This window comes from Castor canadensis, chromosome 8 (genome assembly GCF_047511655.1).
Source record: "Castor canadensis chromosome 8, mCasCan1.hap1v2, whole genome shotgun sequence".
Classification (NCBI taxonomy): domain Eukaryota; kingdom Metazoa; phylum Chordata; class Mammalia; order Rodentia; family Castoridae; genus Castor; species Castor canadensis.
Window position 1 is genome coordinate 14,843,103 of NC_133393.1, and position 22,029 is coordinate 14,865,131.

Sequence of the window (22,029 nt, forward strand, 5' to 3'; positions counted from 1 at the left end):
CTAGGGGTTCTGAGGTTTTTAAGAAGCAAAGAACGCACGTGTGCATTCCTGAAGGTTTTGAAAGACCTCTTGTCCCAGTGAGGAGCCCAGGTTAGACAGGGTGAGTGCAGACAGAGAGACTGCTGCATCAGTCCAAGCGTCAGATAGGAATGCCTGAGCATGAGTGAAGGACCAGATTCCAGACACATTTTGGAAGACTGGAGACAGGACTTTCTTGCAGGTTGATCTAGAGACTGTTGGCTCAGGAATAGCTGAGGAAGAATGAGGTCAGCATTTTGAGCTTGGGTGACTTAGCAGATCATGGTTATCTAACGCACAATACGAAAGATGAGTGACAGGTTTTGGACATCTGGAGTTCAAAACATTGGTGTGACATCCAGCTAGGGGTGTGGGCTGTGAATTTGGGGTGAAGGAGAAAGTGAGACTGCAGGATCAGAGGGAGGTCTCCCAGGGGTGTGTGAGGAGAGAATTCAGGACCTCCAAGCAGGAGGAGGAAGAGGAGTGGAGGAGGGGTCCTCGGAGCCAAAAGAAAGTGAAGAATGTGTTACTTGACGCATTGCTGGGGCTGTTTGATTTGCCTCAGCACCTGATAGTAGGTTATGGGAGGCTGCATGTTGGGGGAGTGCAGAGTTGCCTCACCTGGTCAACCTGGGCTTGCTTACATGGCCTTTGTATGGCTGTCCTCCCTGCCAGCCTCCTGCTGGGGGCTGAAAGCGGGGGTTCTGACCTTGCTTCATATTCTCCAGCAAGCTCAGCCCATGGCTGCACACACTTGGGGACTTGACACACTAGCAGGGGCCTGAAGGCCCAAGAAGAATGGATAGCAGTGTGACTTTGGACCTTGCTTTACCTGGATTGTGAGGCTACTCCTTTTTGAAGGGGAACATCTCATTTTAAGAATGGGTGTTGGGCTGGTGGAGTGACTCAGGCGGTCACAGTGCCTGCCTAGCAAGTGTGAGGCCCTGAGTTCAAACCCCAGTGACGATTGCTCTCTGAATCTTGACTTGCTTCAAATCTGCTCCATCCTTTGGTCCCTCTGCATGTCAGTCCATCCATCTACCCTTCTGTCTGTCTGTCTGTCCATCCATTCATCCTTCAATCTATCTATGCACTTTCAGCATGGAAGCTGGGATCTTCTAGAACTCTGCCTGTGTTATGCCCATCACGTAGACAATCCTACCTTGTATTACGGATATAGAATCAGACCTCTTCTCCATCACACATGAATAAATGACGGAAGTGATTCAGACCCAAGTGTGTCTAACCCAAAAGTTCCTGTGCTCCCAATCACTCATGTTAAGACCTCCCTAGAGAGAAGGTGACCATCAAATTTCTTATCCAAAGTGACACACTTTTTCTAAAAAGCTTTTACTGGGTTTTAATGTACATAGCATAGACTTCATCTGCTTAAAGTGTACAGTTTTAGTTTTTAGCATATTTACAGAGTTGTGCAATTGTCACCATAATCTTATGTTCATTACCCCCAAAAGAAACTCAGTATGAGCAGTCAGTCCCCACTACCATGACCGCCCCAACCCTGGGCGACCATGAAACTTTTTCCTTTCTCTACAGTTTTCCCATTCTAGACATTTCATATCAATGGAGTCATGTAGTATGTGCTTGGATTCTTTCACTAAGAATAATATTCACAGGGTTCATCCACATTGTAGCATCTATCAGTACTACATTCCTTTTTCATGGGCAAGTAGTATTCCACCGCGTGGCTATACCTCATGTTCATTTGTTCATATGTTGGTAATGTTTGATGGTTTCTGCTTTTTGGCTACTATGAATAATGGTGCTCTTCTGACATCTGTATGACATCTTATTACAGGTGTATATTTTTATTCATACATTCCATAGAAGCAGAAGTGCTAAGTTAGGTGGTAAGTCTGTGATTATCACTTTGAGGAACTGCCAAATGATTTTCTGGAGTGGCTGCACCATTTTCTATCCCCACAAGCAGGGTATGAGGGTCCCAGTTTCTGCACATCACCAGCACTTGTTTCCACACTGGGACATTTTGAGACAGAAAGGGTGTGCATTAATAATTACACATAACTGGTAGTAACTACATGTATTCTTACTGTATCTCGATACCAAAAAGCCAGACAATTCACTTCCTGATTTCAGGGAACTGATTGGGCACATTATGACTCAAAGCCCGAAACCCACAAACTTGATTCAATTGAGGAATGAAGTGGAGACAGGACTTAGTGGCACAAGCCTGTAAGCCCAGTACACAGGTGGCAGAGGCAGGAGGATCCTTGAGTTTGAGGCCAACCTGGGCTACAAAGAGAAACCCTGTCTCAAAAAAAAAGAAAATTTAGTGAAGGAAATGATTAAGAAGGAAAGCACAGTGCATCTTAATCCCTCAAGGACAATGTATTCTTCAGGTGAAAGAACTGAGCCGTGGGTGGGAATGGGCCTGTAATCTCAAGCAGGGGAATCCCTTGAGCCCAAGAGTTCGAGGCCAGCCTAGGCAACATAGTGAGGCCCTGTATCAAAAAAAAAAAAGGAGTTTCTTTATTTATCTTTGCATTGTTCATGACCCCAGGAGTATCTTGCGTTTGATGGGACATCAATGGAGATCTGTGGAATGAGTGAATGAATGGGAGAATGAATGCTACCCCCTGTCCTGGATGAGTCACCTGGCATAGGCTCAGGTGTTGGGGGAAGCCTGGATCTTTTCTGAAAATGCATTATTTTTTCCTGTGTTGTAACAGCTCTAATGACGAGTGATATAACTCACTAATGACTAATTTTAAAATGAAAAAATAAATAACCTGCAATTAGGGGAGTCTTAAGCTGAATTTTGCAAGTATGAATGGCTGAAATCAGGTAGAAAAATGACCATCCAAGAAAGGGAGCTGCCTGAGCGGGAGCCAAAGTCCACATCCTTACGTGGTGTACCTCCTCCCTCAGCTTCGCTCCCTTTGCCACTTAAACTGCCCCCAGTCTTTGAGGGAAAAGTGGATTTATTTACAGAAAACAATGAAAATAGTTTAGCTCAACCATTGACCAGCTATTCATGATCTTGAATCTTTAATCCTACAACCCTGGAAGCTTCATGGAAGAGGTGGGCCAGAGCGAGGCCTTGAGGGACGAGCCTGGATTTGCAGAAAAGCAGGACGCCAGTGGAGTGTGCTAAGGCCCTGCGGTGGGCTGAGGATGAGATAAAATTGAACCGGGCAGCTGGGGCCTCTAGAAGGAGGACTTAAAAAGCCGGGCCGATTGACTTTTAAATTTGACCTGCTAAGCAGGATCTCGGACTGTAGATGAAAGGAGTGTCTGTGAGAGATAATCTGATGGCTTTGGGCCATTGATCTGGATCTGTCTGGGAGCAGTGTGAAGATGGGGTGCTCTGGGGGCTTTTGTAAGAGCAATGTGGGTTCAGCCTTTCAAACCAAGGTCTGAAAACCCCCTAGTAAAATGCCTTCTGCCAATTGGAGTTCACATTTCCTTAACTATAAATAATTGAAACCATTATTTTTGTATTACAACAATTATAGTCATATTACGGACCAGAGTCCAAGTGAAATGTGTGTGTACATACGTGTACATAAATATTTTTACAGTACTGGAATTTGAACCCAGAGCCTCGAGCTTGCTAGCTAGGCAGGTGCTCTACCACTTGAGCCACTCCGCCAGCCCTTTTTTGTGATGGGTGTTTTAGAGATAGGGTCTCATGAACTATTTGCCTGGGGCTGACTTCGAACCCAATCCTCCTGATCTCTGCCTCCTGAGCAGCTAGGATTATAGGCGTGAGCCACTGGCTCCAGACTCATATTTTTTCTAAGATTGCAAAGATTCTAAATAAATTTCAGCTTTCCTAGGGTAAGTGTAGACTGGGCTATCAGATTCCTCAGGGAGATGCAAATCTTGAGATATTTGCAAAAAGACAAATAGGTAGATTAGGCTGTAAGGGAGTTTAGGGGGAAAAATTTTATTGCCCCAGATAACTCACTGGACCAGGAAATCAAAGAAAAGAAGAAATCCAAGATAGCACCAGGGTTTAAAGTCTGAGGACACTGAGGAAAGATGGTGGCACAAGTTGAGAGATGGGTGGGAAGATGGTGGCTGGCCTTTAGAACATTGAGAACAGGTGGCCTTGCTGGGCCCAGGCAAGACTGGTCAGGCTGGTCACAGAGGAGGAACCAGCACACTTCGGTCTTTCCCAGACTCTGCTGAGGCTCTAGAAGTTCTGCCAACTGGCCTGGCACATTTGGGGCTTTGCCTAGTTCTCTTTTGATGTATCACCATTAAGATGTGTGTGACCGGATTTTAGTAAATGCCCTATGTAAGACTAAGGAAGTTCCCATCCATCCATGCTTGGCCAAGAGTTTTTTCTCATGAATGAATGTTGACTTGGGTCAAATGCTTTCCTGGTATCTGTTGATGTGATCATAGGATTCCCCCTTAAATATGGTAATGTGATGAATCATATTGATTTTTTTTTCAAAATAAACTAAATACATTTTAGTATAAAGTTAGTTTAATCACAGTACATTATCCTTTTATATGTTGCTAGAATCAGTTTGCTAATATCCCTTTTTGTGTGTGTGGTATTGGGGCTTGAACTCAGGGCCTACACCTTGAGCCACTCCACAAGCCCTATTTGTTGTGGGTATTTTTCGAGATAGGGTTCCCTTGAACTGTTTGTCTGAGCTGGCTTCGAATTTTGATTCTCCTGATCTCTGCCTCCTGAGTAGGTGGGATTACAGGCATCACAGCACAGTAGTGAAGAGTGTGACTTTGGGTTGGTTGTGTAGTTTGGTGGATTTGATTTGGAATAACTTAAGATTGAAGTTGGACCAGGGTCACACTTGTAATCCTAGCCACTCAGGAGTCAGATATCAGGAGGATCACAATTTGAGGCCAGCCTGGGCAAATAGTTTTCAAAACCCGATCTCAAAAATACCCAACACAAAAAAGGGCTGGTGAAGTGGGTCAAGTGGTAGAGCACCTGCCTAGCAAGTGTGAGTCCCTGAGTTCAAACTCCAGTACCACTAAAAAAAAAAAAAAAAAAAAAAAAAAGATCCAAGTTGGAGTCAAAGGAGTGCCTGACTTCTCTAAAACCTAAGACCATCTGTACAGAGTCTGGGTTCTGTTCATAGGGAAGAAGTTGGGGTAGTGATGGCAGGAGTCTGTAGGGTCACATAAGAAGGGGCATGTTCTCCGTAGGAGTCCTTGGATGCTCAGAAAACTCATCTCTGTAATTTGCTCAGCATTTCACAGCTTACCTGTGCCTTTGAACTCACATGACATCTCATCTGGTCCCAACTACCCTCTGGTCCCAGCTTTTTGGTCATCTTGTTAACTCTCCCTCCCCGCTTACAGACTGAGACCAGGCTCCAGAGTCAAGGCAATAGCCCAACTGTATGTGTACAGTTGGAACAGAGCCAGGTCCTAGAACTCAAGTTGAGATCTTCAACTCAAAATTCTCCCCTGTTACTCTGCTTCCATAAATTGCCAGTTGTCTTTTAACGCCTACCTTCACAACTGTCAATTCCATGTGCTCCCTCTGCTGTTATCTACTCAAGATTTAAAGTATATGCCGGGCACCAATGGCTCATGCCTGTAATCTCAGCTACTCAGGGGGCAGAGATCAGGAGAATCGAAGTTCGAAGCCAACCCAGCCAAACAGTTCTTAAGACCCTGTGTTGACAAAACCCTTCACAAAAAAGAGCTGGTAGAGTGGCTCAAGGTGTAGGCCCTGAGTTCAAACTCTAATACTGCAGAAAAAAAAATATAAATATATACATATATATATATAAAACAGCTTTTCATTAAACAGATTTAATGTCTCTCTCTCTCTCTCACACACACACACACACACACACACACACACACACAAATGAGCACAGATTTTTGTTCAGGCCTAAAATGTGGGCTCTGGAACCTGGGTGTGAGGCCAGCTCTGCCAGTGTGTCATGTGCACTTGATCTCCCCTAAGGTGTTCATGGCCCCTGCCATTCCAGAGGTGGAGTTAATAAGCCATAGGAAAAGAATGAATGCAGTTTCAAGTCCCAGAATGTAGGTTAGGGCCTTAACTAAAATCCCAGCATGCCTTCCTAGGTTCGTGGGCAGCCTCGCTTCTGATGACCAGCACTGAGACTCTACCTGCCGGTTTGCTGTGATTATCTGAGTCCATTGTGTCCTTCCTTAGGAAACATTCGTCCCCAGCAGCTCAAACCAACAGCTCTTGGGAATTGATGGAGAAATACCCCAGCTCCCTTACACTCATCTAGTCACTTGATGGCATGAGCTTTTTGTTCCTTGTCTCCTGGGTTTCTGAGGCAGGATTGAGCTCCATTTGTCCCCTGTGGTTATTTAGTAATGCACTGTGTCCCTTCTGTCCCTTGCCAACTCATTCTCTACTCCCCTTTGGATGCTTCCTGGAATCAGCTCTCAGGTAAATCACCTGTAAGGTGCATGACTTCACTTGAATCCTTGTCTTAGGATCTGCTTCTGAGGAGTGCAAAGTCAGCCACTTGCTGGCTGTGTGACTGCCACTGGGGCTTTGCCTGGCTCTTTGGGTCTCTCATTTCCCTTCTGTGTCTCAGGTACTGACAGACAGCACGTAACAGCACTGAACAGATGTGCCGAAGCGCTCAGTGGCTGGTTTGGAGAAGGTGTTCTGCGAGTGGAATCCATTATTATGACTATTACCTTGCATGCTCAGTCTGCAGCTGGGTCATCCTGCACAGTGCCCACCACTCAGACTGTCTCCAGGTGGCCTCTTTCTTCCTGCCTCTCCTGTCTTCCTCCCACTCACTTTTTGAGCTCCTGTAGTCTCAGTCCTGCCACCATGGCTCCTGGAGTTCATTCAGATGACCAGGATCACCCAACCCCAGCCCCTCCCAGGGCAGCCCACTCTTCCCATCTTGCAAGAACCATCCTGTGTACTTCAGGCATCTGTGAACCCGGCACCATTCAGGTTTTGTTGTTGTTTTTGCTTTTTGTGGTACTGGGGTTTGAACTCATGGCCTAAACCTTGAGCCACTCCATCAGCCCTTTTTTTTTTTTTTTTTTGCGATGGGTTCTTTTGAGATAGGGTCTCATAAACTATTTGCATGGGCTGGCTTTGAACCACGATCCTCCTGATCTCTACCTCCTTTTTTTTCCCTACTTCCTAAGTAGCTGGGATTACAGGCGTGAGCCACCAGTGCCCGGTGGTGGGGTGGTGAGGAAGCAGATACATTGTGAACAGAATAACTAAGTAAAGTACATAGTATTTTTAGTGGTCTGTGATAAACAGAAAACAAAGAGGTAGAAGGATATAGGAAGAATCACAGCTGCTAGGGGCATTAAACATTTAGGTAGGATGGCCAGGAAAGGCTGTAAGAGGAATAGGGTTTTGGAGTTGCTTGAAGGAAGTGGAGGAGCGGGCCTTGTGGGTATCCAGAGGTAGACCGTTCCAGGCAGAGGGAACACGTATGCCTGGTAAGCGCCAGGAAGTGTGGCCAGAGCAGGTGGGAGAGAGAAGTGGAAGGTGCTGATCACGTGGGGTCTTTGGCAGTCACTCCAAATTTCATGGAGTGCCTGAACGGGCTGCTGGCTTGAGACTGGACTGGAGGGGCAAGGGTAGATCAGGGAGGCCCATCGGGAAGCCATCACTGAAAACCATGTGAGAAGTGATGCCACTCAGGCCAGGGTGGTAGCAGTGACGATAGAAGACAGAAGAGAACTGGCAAATGCATTTTGGACATAGAGTCAAGTAGAAATCGGTACTGGGTACCAGAAATGGTCTCTCAGGTTGGCTGTGGGAGACCAGTAAGGTCAAAGGAGGGGTGAGTTTGCACCAGGAGGAGAAGGAAGGAGGGTAGAGTCTGGAAATTTTTCAAAGTAGCTCCTCTATGATCTGCAGGTGGAGGAATATGGCTTTGAGAGAGGAGTCAGGAAAGCCACCAAGTGTCCCGACTGAGCTGGGAGTTTTTTGAGATGGGGAGCTGGAGAAGAGCAGGTTTATTGGCGGAAGGTTAGGATTTCCGTTTTGGCAAAATTAAATGTAACATGCCATTGGCCTTCCATATGAGGTTGCCAAGAAGCCAGTGTCCCATGTGAAACAGAAACAGAGCAAACAGGTCAACTCACACCCAGTTCTGACTTGATAGTACTGCCTGAAGGGCTGTGTGGGGAAGGTGGCCCAGTAGGACTGAGTCTTAATCAATAGGGAAGTTTGAGAGGTGGATGGTAAATCTGGTGCACTCTGAGCAGGAGACACTCCTTTGTCAAATGGGAAGGAAGCGCAAACAATTGTATGTGTGTGTGTTTTTGTCTTATTCTTTTAATATTTCTTTGAGTGATCTGCAATGTATATAATACATTAGAGTAGCTGGTATGGTCACAGTTTATAAATAGAGTATTTTGTAGACATTGGAAGTAGTTCAGTGTTTACTGATAGCAATGAATAAGCAAGAAGTAAAGATTACTGATATGAAATACTGAACAAGTGGGCTTGGGGTGTGGTTCAAGTGGTATAGCAGAACTTTTGAACTCAGGCCTAGCAAGCACAAAGCCCTGAGTTCAAAAACCAGTACTACCAAATGTAATCCTAGCTACTTAGGGGGCTGAGATTGGGAGGATTGAGCTTCACTGTCAGCCCAGCCAAATAGTTTGAGAGACCCCCATCTCTAAAATAACCAGAGCCAAATGGACTGTAAGTGTGGCTCAAATGGTAGCGTACCTGCTTTGCAAGTGCGAAGCCCTGAATTCAAACCCCAGACATACAAAGAGAACACTGTAAGCACTCAGGTGTCTCCTGAATCTGCAAAGAAAATGTTAAATTATGTTCAGTTTGATATGTTTAATTTTTTTCACAATGCAAATATATTTAAACATATCACCTATGGAATATCACTACCAAAAATGCTTAGCCCATGTCTAATCAGGAGAAAACAATAGCAAAACCAATTGGAGCACACGTGGAGCAATGGAGGAACTCTGTAGTTACATGTTTACGGTATTGCATTCATGTCAATGCATATTAATGCATATTAATAACCGGAGGCCCAGCTGGGGCTGGGGGGGGTGTCCTTGGCATACAGAAGACCCTGGGTTCAATACTAGCCTCTGTATTATGTTTATTGTTGTGAATTGCCCGTATGTACATATGGATGAAGAAGTTTAGCTTCTCAGTCCCATCGTCACAATGGGATGCTGGGGATTGAACCCAGGTCCTCCTGCTGGCAAGCTCTCTATCACTTGAGCCACAGCCCCAGCCCTTTTGTTTGCATTTCGTTTTTGAGACAGGGTTTCATTACTTTTGCCAGAGCTCACCTCGAACTTGTAATCCTCCTGCCTCCACCTCCCAAGTGCTGGAATTACATCCAGCTGACAAAGCTTTTTGGGAAAGGGAATAACAACAATTATTATTACAGAAGCTACCATTTTTAAGTGTTTGCTTTGTGCCAGACATGGGAACATGTTTTCTGCTGGTTCTGTCCTCAGGGCACCCCTAGAGGGTAAGGCCCTTATTATCTTGACTGGACAAAAAGAGAAACAGCCAAGAGAGAGGCTCCAATAATTGCCTCAACATCTTAGGTGAGGAGCCAGTTTTTGAACTAAAAGCGGCTTGATTCCCGAGCCTTGCTCACCTTCTCCCCAGCCCCACACTTGGCTCAGGGCTGCCTGACATCTCATTGGGCCTGAAGGTATCTGAGTCATAGATGGTGGACTGTGGGGGACAGGCTTCAGTGTCACCTTATTCCTCCTTCTAATTCTCAGATGGAGCCATTTCAATGGTGAAGAGGAGGAAGAAAGCGTTGTGTCCTTGGTCCTCAGGCTTCCCCTCTGGCCTGTGACATTCCATTCCAGCCTTCCTCTAATTGGCCATTTTACTGAGTAACTTTTTCTAATTGAATGCACCTGGCCAGAAGCTCCTCCCCATTCTGACCCAGGTCATTGCTCTGTTTTGTTTTGTTTTTTTGGGGGGTTGAACTCAGGGCTTCTACCACTTGAGCCATGCCCACAGCCCACTCTGTCTTTTTTCCTTTCTTGTTCCTCTTGAGGGGAGGCAATGGAAAAGTTCCAGGGAGATCAACCCACTTCCCAGGAGTCCCTTTGCCCTGGTTCTCCATGGAGCCATCTTCCATGTCATCGGCCAACCCAAGTGTGGCTGGCCAGCTCTTTGGCCCCAAAGGGCCAGGACAGAGTGGCTTTGAAATGCCTGTCCAAGCTGGAAGGAAGCAGAGTGACTGTCACAAAGGTCTGAACACCAGGCACTCCCTTCCCCAGTGTGCAGCGCAGGAGCCCGCTCCAGCTTTCAGGATTAGACAGTTTCTTCTTCAGTTACTGTATCAATAACTAATAATCGATACCCACACACCCACAGGATGGCACAAGAGACAGGAAAATGAAGTGAACACGAACCTCTGCCTGGGCATGGTGGTGCGTGTCTCTAATTCTGGCACTTGGGAGACTAAGGCAAGAGGACTGTGAGTTTGAGGCCAGCTTGGGTTTAAAAAAAAAAGACAAAACAATAGAGCATGAACTTTGGAGGCAGACTACTGGTTGAATTTCATCTCTACCACTTACTATGTGACCTTGAGCTGGCTTCTGTTAAAAGGGAACCAAATAATAGTAAACTTCCTATCAGGTCGTTATGGAGATAAAATGATTCCATATGGACCAGGTATGTGCAGTGCCTGGAACGTATTGAGTTTGCACCAAGGGCTGTTACTGTTGCTGGTGGTCACAGCACGGGGCTGACTGAGGAAAGACAGCAGGGCCAGGACCAGACAGCCAATTCCCAGCACTTGCGGTGGGATCTGCAGGAGTGTGGAGGCCAGAGGGCTGGTTGCTGTCGCCAGGCCGTTCTAGGAAGGCTGTCTGGAGCAGGTGGACCTCAGCTGGGCCTGGGAAGATGAGTGAGTGAACTGAGAGGCTACTTCGGGTGGAGGAAGTGAGATGAACAGGGATACAGGAAGGCTGAGGAGCGGGGGAGGGCAGCCAGGGGCCCTGGCCTGTTTTTAGAGGCCTGCTAGAAGGAGATGCTGTGCCCTCCTTCTCTGCCCATCTCAGTTTCCTTCCTTCTTTCTTTTTTTGTTTTTTTTGCAGACTGGGGTTTGAACTCTGGACCGACACCTTGAGCCACTCTGCCAGCCCTTTATTTTTTTTTTTTTTGTCATGGGTTTTTTTGAGGAGGGTCTCACGAAGTATTTGTCCAGGTTGACTTCAAATCTTGATCCTCCTGATCTCTGCCTCCTGGGTAGACAGGATTACAGGTGTGAGCCACTGGTGCCCAGCTCCCATCTTAGTTTCGAATTGGATTTTTACCTAATTTATACATCTCTTACTGTAGTTACAGGCCAGTTCTCTCTGGGATATTTCAGAGTGATGAACTTTGAATGCCCAATATTGGAGTAAAGACCAGATGAGGGTTCTGTGTGAGAATGTGTGACACTGGGGATTGAATTTACGGCCTCATGCATGCTTAGGCACGTGCTCTCTTGAACCACATTCGCACAGCCTCATGGATGAGGGTTCTTAGACAAAAGCAGTAGGAATTCTGAGGACCAGTTCCTACTGCAAGTATTTTCGGTAAGTGACCGAAATGAGGCACCGTGTAAAATTCAAAAACCAGGAAGGGGTACTTACGGCAGGGAAGTGAGTGGGGTACAGGACAGGTGGTTGAATCAGCACAGTGGGACACACTGGCCCATCATTTGGGAGCAAGGAAGCTAGAGACACTCCTTAGTATTTATTTAGGGGCTGGAGGGTAATTCAGTGGTAGGTCACGGGCCTAGTGCTCAGTGCTGGGTCCAGTCCCCAGTATGGCACATAAAAAGCAAAACAAAGAAAAACAAAACTTTGCATATATACTCTTAAAAATGCAGATTTTGGGGTTTCCTCATGAACACACTTGAAGAATGAGAAGCTCTGAGGCAGGACAGAGGCATCTATCTGCTTTCTCCAGAGCTCCCTGGTAGTTAAAATTCGTTAATAAATATTCCTTGGATTTCTTTAGTATTTCTATAATTTTAGGTCAGGGAAGGTACTATTCAATTCAGAAATCATTGAAGAAAATATTGGTAAATAGGGCTACATAAAACTAAGCTATTTAAAAAGTCTATTAAAAAAAAATCCTTTGAGGAGCCAGTCAATAGTGGCTCACGCCTGTAATCCTAGCTATTTGGGAGGCTGAGATCTGGAGGATTGAGGTTCAGGGCCAGCCCAGGCAAATAGCTTGCGAGACCCCCCCCCATCTCCAAAATGGACTGAAGGTGTGGTTCAAGTAGTAGAGTTTACAAGTTCAAACCGCAGTCTCACAAAATAAAAAAAAAAAGAAGAAAAACTAAAAAAAGCTAGTGTTACTTCTGCAGTGAAGTTTGGTAACAAGAACTGTATCAAAAGGTTTAGAATGTTTCATAACCTTAGATTGGGAAACTCTGCTTCTAGACATTAATTCACTCTTAGAAATGATGGTGAGTGTGCACGGCGCTATTACCACAAAAATGTTTTACAGTGTTCTTTGTGATAGGGAAGACCTAGAATGCCATTTGGTGGCACTGGGGTTTGGACTCAGAGCCTTGGGCTTGGTACACAGTGCTCTACCACTTGAGCCCTGCCCCCAGCTGGGATACAGGTTTGGTAACATACATTATGATACGTTCACCCACTGGTATACTCTGCAGCCACTGAAAAGGTGCCACAGGGTTCATCTTTTTTCCCATATCCATGAGGGTATGGCAGAGTGTTTAACAGTATTTTTTTTTAGTCGAAAAAAATTGTGTTAGTACCATTAACACGTGGCTATTCATACAATAAAAGTTAGAAAAATAAACATTGACATTTTAAAGAGTTATCTCAAGATATTCAAAATTGCAAGCAGTTTTCTATAGTGTAAGCGAATGTTTTCGTGATACGAGAACTATAATAAAATTTATTATGGTAAAAGAGGACAATTCATTGAGAAAATGGCGTAGAGCGTGCACCTTCTGTTACACAAGACCATTTCTCCAGCTACTTCCTTTGCGTCTCTTACAATTGGAGCGCCCTGGAGGGTCCCCAAAGCTTCCTCCCGTTTGGAACACTTTTAAATGCCTGAGCTCTGCTACTTGGTCACCTGAGGTCCATGGTGGGGGGGGGGGGGAGACACTACAAAGTAACCCAAAGTTTGGGATGTGGAAGAAATGGCAGCTGGTAGGTCTTCACAAAGTCTGCGCAAGAAATTCCTTCAGCAGGCGTCTCGTTCCCCCGACAGAACTGAGTCCACACAAGGAGCTGATGACAAGGGGAGGCCTTGAATCCGTGGTCTTTCTGCCCGGTGTATTTCTGTAATAAGCTGGTGTAGACCAAAGCTGGTCGTACTTCGAGTGCACAGGGAGCTAGCTAAAAATGCAGATTTGGATTCACCAGGCCTGAGAATCGACCTTTCTAGGCAGCTAGGCTCCCAGCCCGCGCAGAGTCGATGGTCTGGGGAACTCAGTTTAAGAAGAAAGAGTGGCGAACGAAGACTCTGGAGCCAGATGGCCAGATTCCCAATGCCTCAGTTTCCTCATCTGTAAAACAAGTATAATACCTAACTCAGAGCTTTCGTGAAAATTTGATGCTATACACGTGTGCTTTAGAACGCCGTTCACTAAAAACTAGCTATCATCACATTCCTTTAGAGCCAAGCGGCTGGTAAGGTGGGGTTTGACGAGTGAATACTCGAATGAATGAATCATCTTTGGAGAAAAGTTCTTTGCTGGGTGAGTCTAGGAGTCAGGGAAGCTTACTTGGGAGGGCCCACTGATGGGGAAGAAGACACCTCCCAGAAAGTTCTCTCCACCCCATCGATCGGGGTGCCCCAAGGGCCCGGAAGCCCGGCGGCCTGAGCCCTGCGGACCAATGGGGCCGCGGGGAGGGAGGGGCGAGCGCCGCCAGCCCTTTCCGTCTGGGCGCCGGCCGCCCCGCCCCTTGGAACGTTGCGACGTCGGAGCATTCCACGGTTGCTACATCGTCGCGAGGGGCGGGGCGCCTGTCAGGGAAGCGGCGCGCGCGCGGGTGGCGGGCGGGCTGGGGCTTCTCCGCACAGTGCCAGCGCCAGCGCCCGCGCCCGCGCCAGACCCGCCCGCCGCCTGTGCTCTGCCTCGCCGGCCCGCACGCCCGCCCTGCCCCGTGCGCTGATCATGGAGTTGCTGTGTTGCGAGGGCACCCGGCACGCGCCCCGGGCCGGCCCGGACCCGCGGCTGCTGGGGGACCAGCGTGTCCTGCAGAGCTTGCTCCGCCTGGAGGAGCGCTACGTGCCCCGCGCCTCCTACTTCCAGTGCGTGCAGAAGGAGATCAAGCCGCACATGCGGAAGATGCTGGCATACTGGATGCTGGAGGTACGCGTCTCCCTCTGTCCCCACGCCGATCCCCGCTCTGCACACACCGAGGCCACCCTGTCGGGACACCATGATCCCAGTTAGCGTCTGCGAGATGATCCGGTGGCCCGATCTCCGGGGCCTGGCCTTTTTCACTTGGGCACCCTACCCAGCTGCCTCCGTGTTGTTCCCTTCTCTAAGCCAATCCCAGTCGGCTCCTCTGTGACTGCCAGTCATTTGGCACCCTAACTAAGCTTGTCTTCGGGCCGGGAAAACGGGCCAAGGGCCACCCTCCCCTTCCCCCCCCCCCCCACTCCGGCTTCTCTTAGCGTCTCCTGCTTCTCTCCCCCTCCCGATCTTCTCTGGAGAGCTTGCTTGGAAAAACCTTGGGCTTGGCCGCCCCCGCCCCAGGCTGGTTCCTGTGTCTGTCGCGGGGGTTCTGGCGGGGAAGCCGGTGGGGGTGGCGCGCGCGCTGTTCCGGCCGACAGGAAAATGAAAAGTGCGGGAGACAGAGGCAGGCGTCCCCTCCCTTCCCCTTGGGTGTGTGCAGTGGTAATGGGGGTAAGGTCCCAGCTCTCCGGCTACTGTGGGTGACCCTTCCACCCTCCTTCCCCTCGCTGTGGGGGAGGGGAATCTGGAATCCTTGGTAAGGAGGGGCGCCTCTGCTTCCCCCCCCCCCCCGCACACACGCCGGGGTAGCGGGGAGGAGGCAAAGCAGAGGAAGTGGGGGGGCGTCACCTTGAGGAGGACGCATCCTCTGTTATTGGTCTTTGTCACTGTAAGTAGCTTACCCCCGTCTCAATTTTGCTACCCAATCCACCTCCCTTCCGCACGCACCCCCGCCCCCGCAAGTGTTTCCCCCGCTCTTGCCCTAGTAATGACCGTGCGCCATCCCCCAGGTGTGCGAGGAGCAGCGCTGTGAGGAGGAAGTCTTCCCCCTGGCCATGAACTATCTGGATCGCTACCTGTCCTGCGTCCCCACCAGAAAGGCACAGTTGCAACTCCTAGGTTCGGTCTGCCTGTTGCTGGCCTCCAAGCTGCGGGAGACCACGCCCCTGACTATCGAGAAACTGTGCATCTACACTGACCAAGCCGTGTCTCCCTGGCAGTTGCGGGTGCGTATGTAACCACCCCCCCCCATCTCCCCCACCCTCCCCATCCCAACACAAACTGTCACCGGATTTCCCAGGAAAAGGAAAGCCAAGACCTGAGGCTTTCTGCCCACTGGGAAGGGGTTCAGGCAAGCTGAGGGTTGTGTTTTGTTTTTTAAAGAACTGGGGTAGGACAAAGATGGAACAATGTGGGGTGTGACGGTGCAGTGTGATGGTCCAGCTTGAGTCACAGGCTTAAACTAAATCGGTCTCCTTGTGACCTCAGGGGGGTGCCACTCCTTCCTGGTCTTTCCCCCAGATAGCAACAAGTCGAACTGCATGTCTGTACCCTAGCACTCTGCCTCTGAGTTTTACACCACCACTATGCGTTATTTATCAGCGGCAGAAGTAGGGCATGCCTGCACACCCCACACCGAAGTTGGGGGACTGGAATGTGCTACAAGTCGGGGAGGGGGCTGCCTTGGTTGAGTCTGTCCCTACGTGGACTTTGTGATAGAAAAGTCTCCCAGAGCCGATTAAAGCCGGGCTCTGATTGCTCTAAGGAAGTGCTGAGGTCTTTCCTGCATCCCGTTAGTCTTTCCTTCCCCTTCCCTTCTCACCCCAAAGACACAGCTCCTTCCTAATCCTCCCTTCCTTGTCCTCATTCTGAAAAAGTGGAGCAGCTGCTTTAGGCCAGTGGAAAAGACACCTTTTCCCTCTTAGCCAAAGGCCCCCAGCTGGGAGCTGAGCTGCTGCTGCTTCCGAAGTGATAATGATGCCCCCTCCCCTGGCCCGCCCACTCTTACCCAGGGCTTTCATAACCCTGTGGGGAGCTGCTGTCACTCCTGTGGTTTGGGAAGTGGCTCCTTGGGCCTCTTGCTGGGAACTTGGGCTGGGCTCCTCCAGGCAGGGCAGGACAGTCAGGGTTCTGCCCTGCCTCTGAGGAGTCTGGGGGAGGAGGTGGGAAGCTGCTTGGATCTGGAAGAGGGTATTTAGGGCCTGCACATCATCTCCCAAGGGACCTGGTGATTGAGCTGGCACCTCCCTTCACCTTGCTCTGTGGCAGGCCAAGACTCCTGACCCTGAGAGGAGTCTCTGGGCCCCATCTCCCAGGGAGGAGGGCAGCAAGCAGGCGGCTGTGATTGGCTGGCTGGGAAGCTAGGGTACTGGGGCCTCTGACTGCTGTGAGTGGGGAACTGGATTCCTTTTCCTGCCAAGTTGCTTTCAGAGATGGGAGTAGGAGGCCAGAGTTGGGAATCCGGGAGGCCCCACAGCTCTCTGTGATGAGTCTGGTAGTTTTGGGCCAGTGTGTAGGTGCAGCTGGTTTCCAGGGCCAGGAAGCAAGATGTGTTTTTGGTGGGTTGAGGCTGGAAGGTAGAAGAGGACTTCCTCTTTGTGAGAAGATTGGGGTAGGGTATGTGCTGGTGGGGGTGGAGCTTTTTTAGCCCGAGCTGGGGGTATACAGACACTTTCTTAAAAGGTCAGAGTTGGGAGGGTCCACTGAGAACTCCAGTAGTCTAAGATCTTGTGCAGCAGAGAGGGTTGGGGCCCAGGGAAGAAGGGAGAGGTCCAGGTCAGCATTGCACTGAGCCTTGAATTTGGCCATGGATGTATGTGATGGATGCTGCCTGCCCTACAGCTAATCCCTCCCATGAGTTCTCCAAGCAGGACTTTGATTCTCAGGGATCACCTTGATTCAGGGGAGGGTGGCTACTTTCCCTCCCCCAGGATTCCAGCCTCCCACTGGGAGAGCCCCACCTCAGGTTACCTTCTGGATGTTCCTTTGGTGGCTGAGTGTTCTCTGTTTACCTTGTGTGGGGAGTCTGGCCACTGGGGCGAGCCTGGGAGCTGAAACCTGGCTCCAGCTTGGGCTGTTTCTAATGGGGCCCTGTGAGAATCTTGGGGCTGACACCTAGGTGGGGGCCAAGAGAGGGACTGCTGTGGCTGGGGACCTGGAAGAGTTTGGGTGGGGCTGCTATTTCTGCCTCAGTAAGGAGTCAAACCCACTAGTTCCTTCCTGAGATAAAACAATGAAGAAATCCTCATGTGTGAGATTCAGAAATGGGCCAGGTCAGGGAACCCCAGATGAGTGGACTGGAGTGGGGTGCCAACCTACCTCTAAAGACCTGGTATTGGTATATAGGCTTGGCAGGTGGGGACAGGGCTTGGTTCCTTGGGGGGGGAGGGCGTCATCTGGATCCATCCTGTCTGATTTGGCCTCTCCCTCTTCTCTTGAGAGTCAAGTGACACCAGACATTGTAGGTTCCAGTTAAAGGGAATGGGGTGGGGTGTTACACCCCAGAACCCACCCCTTATGTCCCACCAAGGGGATGTGGGTTGGGTTGGGCAACCTCCCCTTTGAGGAACCTCAGAGTGTCATAGGAAGAGTGGCCTCATGTTTACTCCTGTTTCTTTAAGAGGTGGAGGTTTATTGAGATAAGAGTTGGGCAGGGGGAAGCTAGAGGTGACATCCCCTTTCTCAAGTCCTTGAGAAGCCTCCAAATTCATGCTCATGTCAGGATTAAAAGGGATAATTCATGTAGTCCTGATAACTAGTAAGTGATCAATAGTTGCTCAGAGCAAATGCCTCCCAGCTCTTCCTACCCTGTACTCTTCTGTTGTACCAGTCCCAGAAGCCAGAAGCAGAACTGAGGTCTTGAGTTTCAAGTTTGTTGGGCTTCCTTCTCTGTGAGTGTCCTGCTATGTCCCTCCCATCCCGTTTCTCTGGCCACTGACTCCACCCTCCTTCCTCACCCCCAGGAATGGGAGGTGCTGGTCCTGGGGAAGCTCAAGTGGGACCTGGCTGCTGTAATTGCACATGACTTCCTGGCCCTGATTCTGCATCGGCTTTCTCTGCCCAGTGACCGGCAGGCCTTAGTCAGAAAGCATGCCCAGACTTTTCTGGCCCTCTGTGCTACAGGTAAGAGCCGGGCACACATTTTTTTGCCAAATCAGAAAATCAGAAGGGTAAGAGGTAACTAGGAAATTCTAGTTTATAGTCCTCTCAAAATTCACTCATGAAAATTGTAAATGCTTCAAGCTCCTATTTTCAGTAATCAGAGTTATATGGGATTGGAGACGAGTATGTAGGTGAGACACTGAGAGTGTAGTGAGAAGTGACTTGCCCAAGGTCTCACAGTGAACAAGTTGTTGGCTTTCCACACCAGGGAAGGTTTTGTGTATTCTCTAGTCCCTGGCTAGGCCCACCCTGGATGGATGGAATTTTGCTGTTCACTTTCATCATCTCAGGCTTGAGATATAGCTCAGTGGCCCTCCCTGCTTGCCTACCATGCTGAGGCCCTGGGTTGCATCCCCAGCACTACAAAAACAAAAAACAAACTCAACCCTAACACACATCCTGATCCTCTCTTAAGAAAGTGGCTCTTTTCAGCCTTTCTCCCTTACCCATATCTCATTCGCCCACTCCTGGGGGGTCTATCCTTTGCCCCCTGGCACGAAGGAGTAGGAAGTCAGCTGATGGCCATATCAAGGTTTCCTGTCTCATGGTTTCCTCTCCTTTCCAAGATTACACCTTTGCCATGTATCCGCCATCCATGATTGCAACAGGCAGCATTGGGGCTGCAGTGCAAGGCCTGGGTGCCTGCTCCACATCCGGGGATGAGCTCACGGAGCTGCTGGCAGGAATCACAGGCACTGAAGTGGTGAGTGTTACCAGCTGGGCAGGGAGCAGTGTGCCCCTTCACAAAGCAGTGCTATTCCCTGGGCCCCCAGTAGAGGGAGGCATACCTTTCCCACCCCACCCCCCAACCCTGGGGCCTAACTTCTGGTTTCACACTCCATGCCTGTTTCAGTGGCCTTTCATGTCCTGCCCTTGTGGTCTGGAGAGGAGCAAGTGTCCTGGGTGGGGTAAGGACACTGGCCCTAGGCGCCCTTTTTTTGCCAAGTGGTGTGCGGTGTTAAGGGGGTTGGGGATTTGGTGTCGGATGCAGTGCTGCTCTCACACCCTCTTGCCACATCCTCTTGCCAGTTTCTGAGAACTGTAGACCAGATTCCTGGGCTGGGCTGTGGCCTAACCTCCCCAGACTCCCTGTGTGCCTGGAGGTGAGGCATCCTTTCCCTGCACCTGCTGCCAGATGCCAGGGACTCCTCAATGTTCTGTTGTTCCCAGGACTGCCTGCGGGCCTGTCAGGAGCAGATTGAAGCTGCGCTCAGGGAGAGCCTGAGAGAAGCCTCCCAGACCACCCCCAGTCCGGCACCCAAAGCCCCCCGGGGCGCCAGCAGCCAGGGACCCAGCCAGACCAGCACGCCCACAGATGTCACAGCCATCCACCTGTAGCCCCGGACAGGCCCCCTCGAGTGGCCACTAAGCAGGGGAGGGGCCATTGGTACACCTTCTCTGCCTCTAGGAACAATCCATGCCACGTCTGAAGCAAGAGGGGGCTCCTTCTTTCCCCTCACAAAGCCCAAGGGGCCAGGTCCTGCCTATCCCCGCAGTGTGCACTAAGGGGCCTAGCCAGCTATGTTGTCTGCATGGCCAGTCAGCTCCTCTTTCTCCTGCCTCTGACCAGCTCACCTCCTTCCGTCTATAGCTGAGGCTGGGCCAGGCTGGTCAGACAAAGTACAAACAATAAAATTCATGCACCAGCATTCCTTTTTTGAGGCCCCCTTTATCTGGGGCTCTCATGCCAAAATGCCCCAGTGCCTTCCAAAGGTGTTGCCCCTTCTAGGGTTATTGCATTTGGATTGGGGTCCTTCAAGCATCTTGAAAACAGTTGAGATGGCTCCTCTCAGCACTTTGGAGGCCCCTATATAATCCATGCTCCCAGCTGCTCCTAGAGGGAAGGGCCTAGGCCTTGGTCAGAGGGGCATGAACCAACAAATTCCTCCTTGCTTTGCTTTCTGCTCAGCTTCTCCTGTGTGATTGAGGGGTTTGGTGCTGAAGGATGAAGTCATTTTAATTTATTAATTGCTTGAGTACAACTGTAAGAGGGTGCAGTGGGGCCTATACCCCACAAGTGGTGGTAACCCTGGTGGTTGCTGTTTCCCTCCCCTCTGCTGCCAGCTACAGAATCTTTGTGGCCCAGGAGCTGCTACAGCCTGGGGTGGGGCTGTGCCCTCCTCTCCCCTTGGCTCTCTGTTCCACCCTCCAGTGAGGAGGATGAAGCAGGGATGCCTTGGAGGTGATAGCCCCTGTCTGGAGAGGGAGGCAAGCCCTGTTGACACAGGTCTTTCCTAAGGCCACAAGGTTTAGGCTGGTAGCCCAGGACCATCATGCTGCCTTAATAAAGATTCTGGAATAAAACCGGCTTTGGCTTCTTGGATTCCATGGTGTTGACCTCTTTGTAAACTGAATGAGTGAAGAGGCAGAGTCAAATGTTTAAAGCATAGAACACCTTTTTCTACACAGGGCCTATATGGATTTGGGGGCCAGTCTCTGCCCACCAGTTCTGCCTTATGTGACCTAAGCATTCCAAAAAAATCACTGCACCATGAGAATTGCATGGCAAACCCCAGAAGGCTTATGGGAAAATGGGGCTTGAGGTGCAATCACCAAAAACATGATGTCACCAAATGAGGCATAGGCCTGTAATCTCAGCACTTGTAAGGTAGAGCCAGCCTGGGCTACGTGGCAAGGCCCTGTCTTTATTTATTTATGCAGTACTGGGGTTTGAACTCAGGACCTACACCTTGAACCACTCTGCCAGTCCTTTTTTTCTGTTAGATATTTTTGAGATAGTCTCCAGAACTGTTTGCCCAGGCTGGCTTCAAACAGTGATCCTCTGATCTCTGCCTCCTGAATAGCTAGGATTACAGATGTGAGCCACCAGCACCTGACAAGGCCCTCTCTTAAAAAAAACCGAGTGGAGCTGGGTGGGGGTCAGCGGTATAGCTCTTCCTTGGCACACAGGAGGCCCCAGCACTGTAGGAAAGAAAATCCTAAATGTGTTTTTTGTTTGGGGGTGTTACTGGGGGGCTTGAACTCAGGGCAGGCACTCATCACTTGAGCCACTCCACCAGCCCCCCCCTTTTTTTTTTAAAAGAAAAAGCATACTTTTACATGTTAATGGGTAAGAAACAACCTATAATAAATATGGCCCCTGCTTGTGGAAGTGGACCTTACACCTTGTTCTGATGCAGTGGTGGAACAGCAGCAATACCTCCCAGACATGGGTGAGCTGAGGGCACTGGTAGTTTTGGGTTGTCATTTGTCTTGGTTCAGCTGGGAACAGTTTTCTGCACTCAAGTAAACCTGTTTCCAAACATTAATCGGGCAGCAACAAACACATTTTCAAAAGCGAGTAACAAGTGTCTACAGGAGGGTGACACCCAGCTCTGCTATGGTGGCATAAAGGCACCCACAGTAAGCAAAATGGATGGGGCATGGCTGTGCTCCAAGAAAACTTTATGGACACTAAGAATTTAATTTCATGTAATTCTCCCATGTCACAAAATACTGTCCTTTTAACTTCCCCTCAAACATTTCAAAATGTAAAAATCATTTTTTGGTTCACCAGCTACATAAAAATAGGCATTTGGCCCTAATTCACTAACCACTGGTCAGAAAGCTAGGAAGAAACCCTTACTGGTGCTGACTTGGATCTACTCATTCCTGGGCCTGACCTTCCTTGTCTCTGTCCTTGAGGAGAGGCTTCATCCACAGCTCTGCCCTGACTAGCTTCCCA

At 49.4% G+C, this 22,029-nt stretch overlaps 1 protein-coding gene across 4 annotated transcripts in view; it reads left to right on the plus strand.

Annotated features, from left to right (window-relative positions):
* The window catches only part of Ccnd3 (cyclin D3), an 81,921-nt gene extending 61,254 nt beyond the window's left edge, over positions 1-20,667 (plus strand). For 3 of the 4 annotated variants that reach the window (XM_020157271.2, XM_074082211.1, XM_020157272.2), the window contains exons 2-5: positions 15,194-15,409; positions 18,146-18,305; positions 18,911-19,047; positions 19,515-20,667. In XM_020157271.2, coding sequence (XP_020012860.1) covers positions 15,239-15,409; positions 18,146-18,305; positions 18,911-19,047; positions 19,515-19,682 — 636 coding nt within the window. In that variant the 5' untranslated portion in view covers positions 15,194-15,238 and the 3' untranslated portion in view covers positions 19,683-20,667. Of the gene's footprint in view, positions 1-14,010; positions 14,316-15,193; positions 15,410-18,145; positions 18,306-18,910; positions 19,048-19,514 lie in introns of those variants that run through there. The other variant, XM_020157270.2, reaches the window with a different exon arrangement.
* The last annotated feature ends 1,362 nt before the right edge of the window (positions 20,668-22,029 follow it).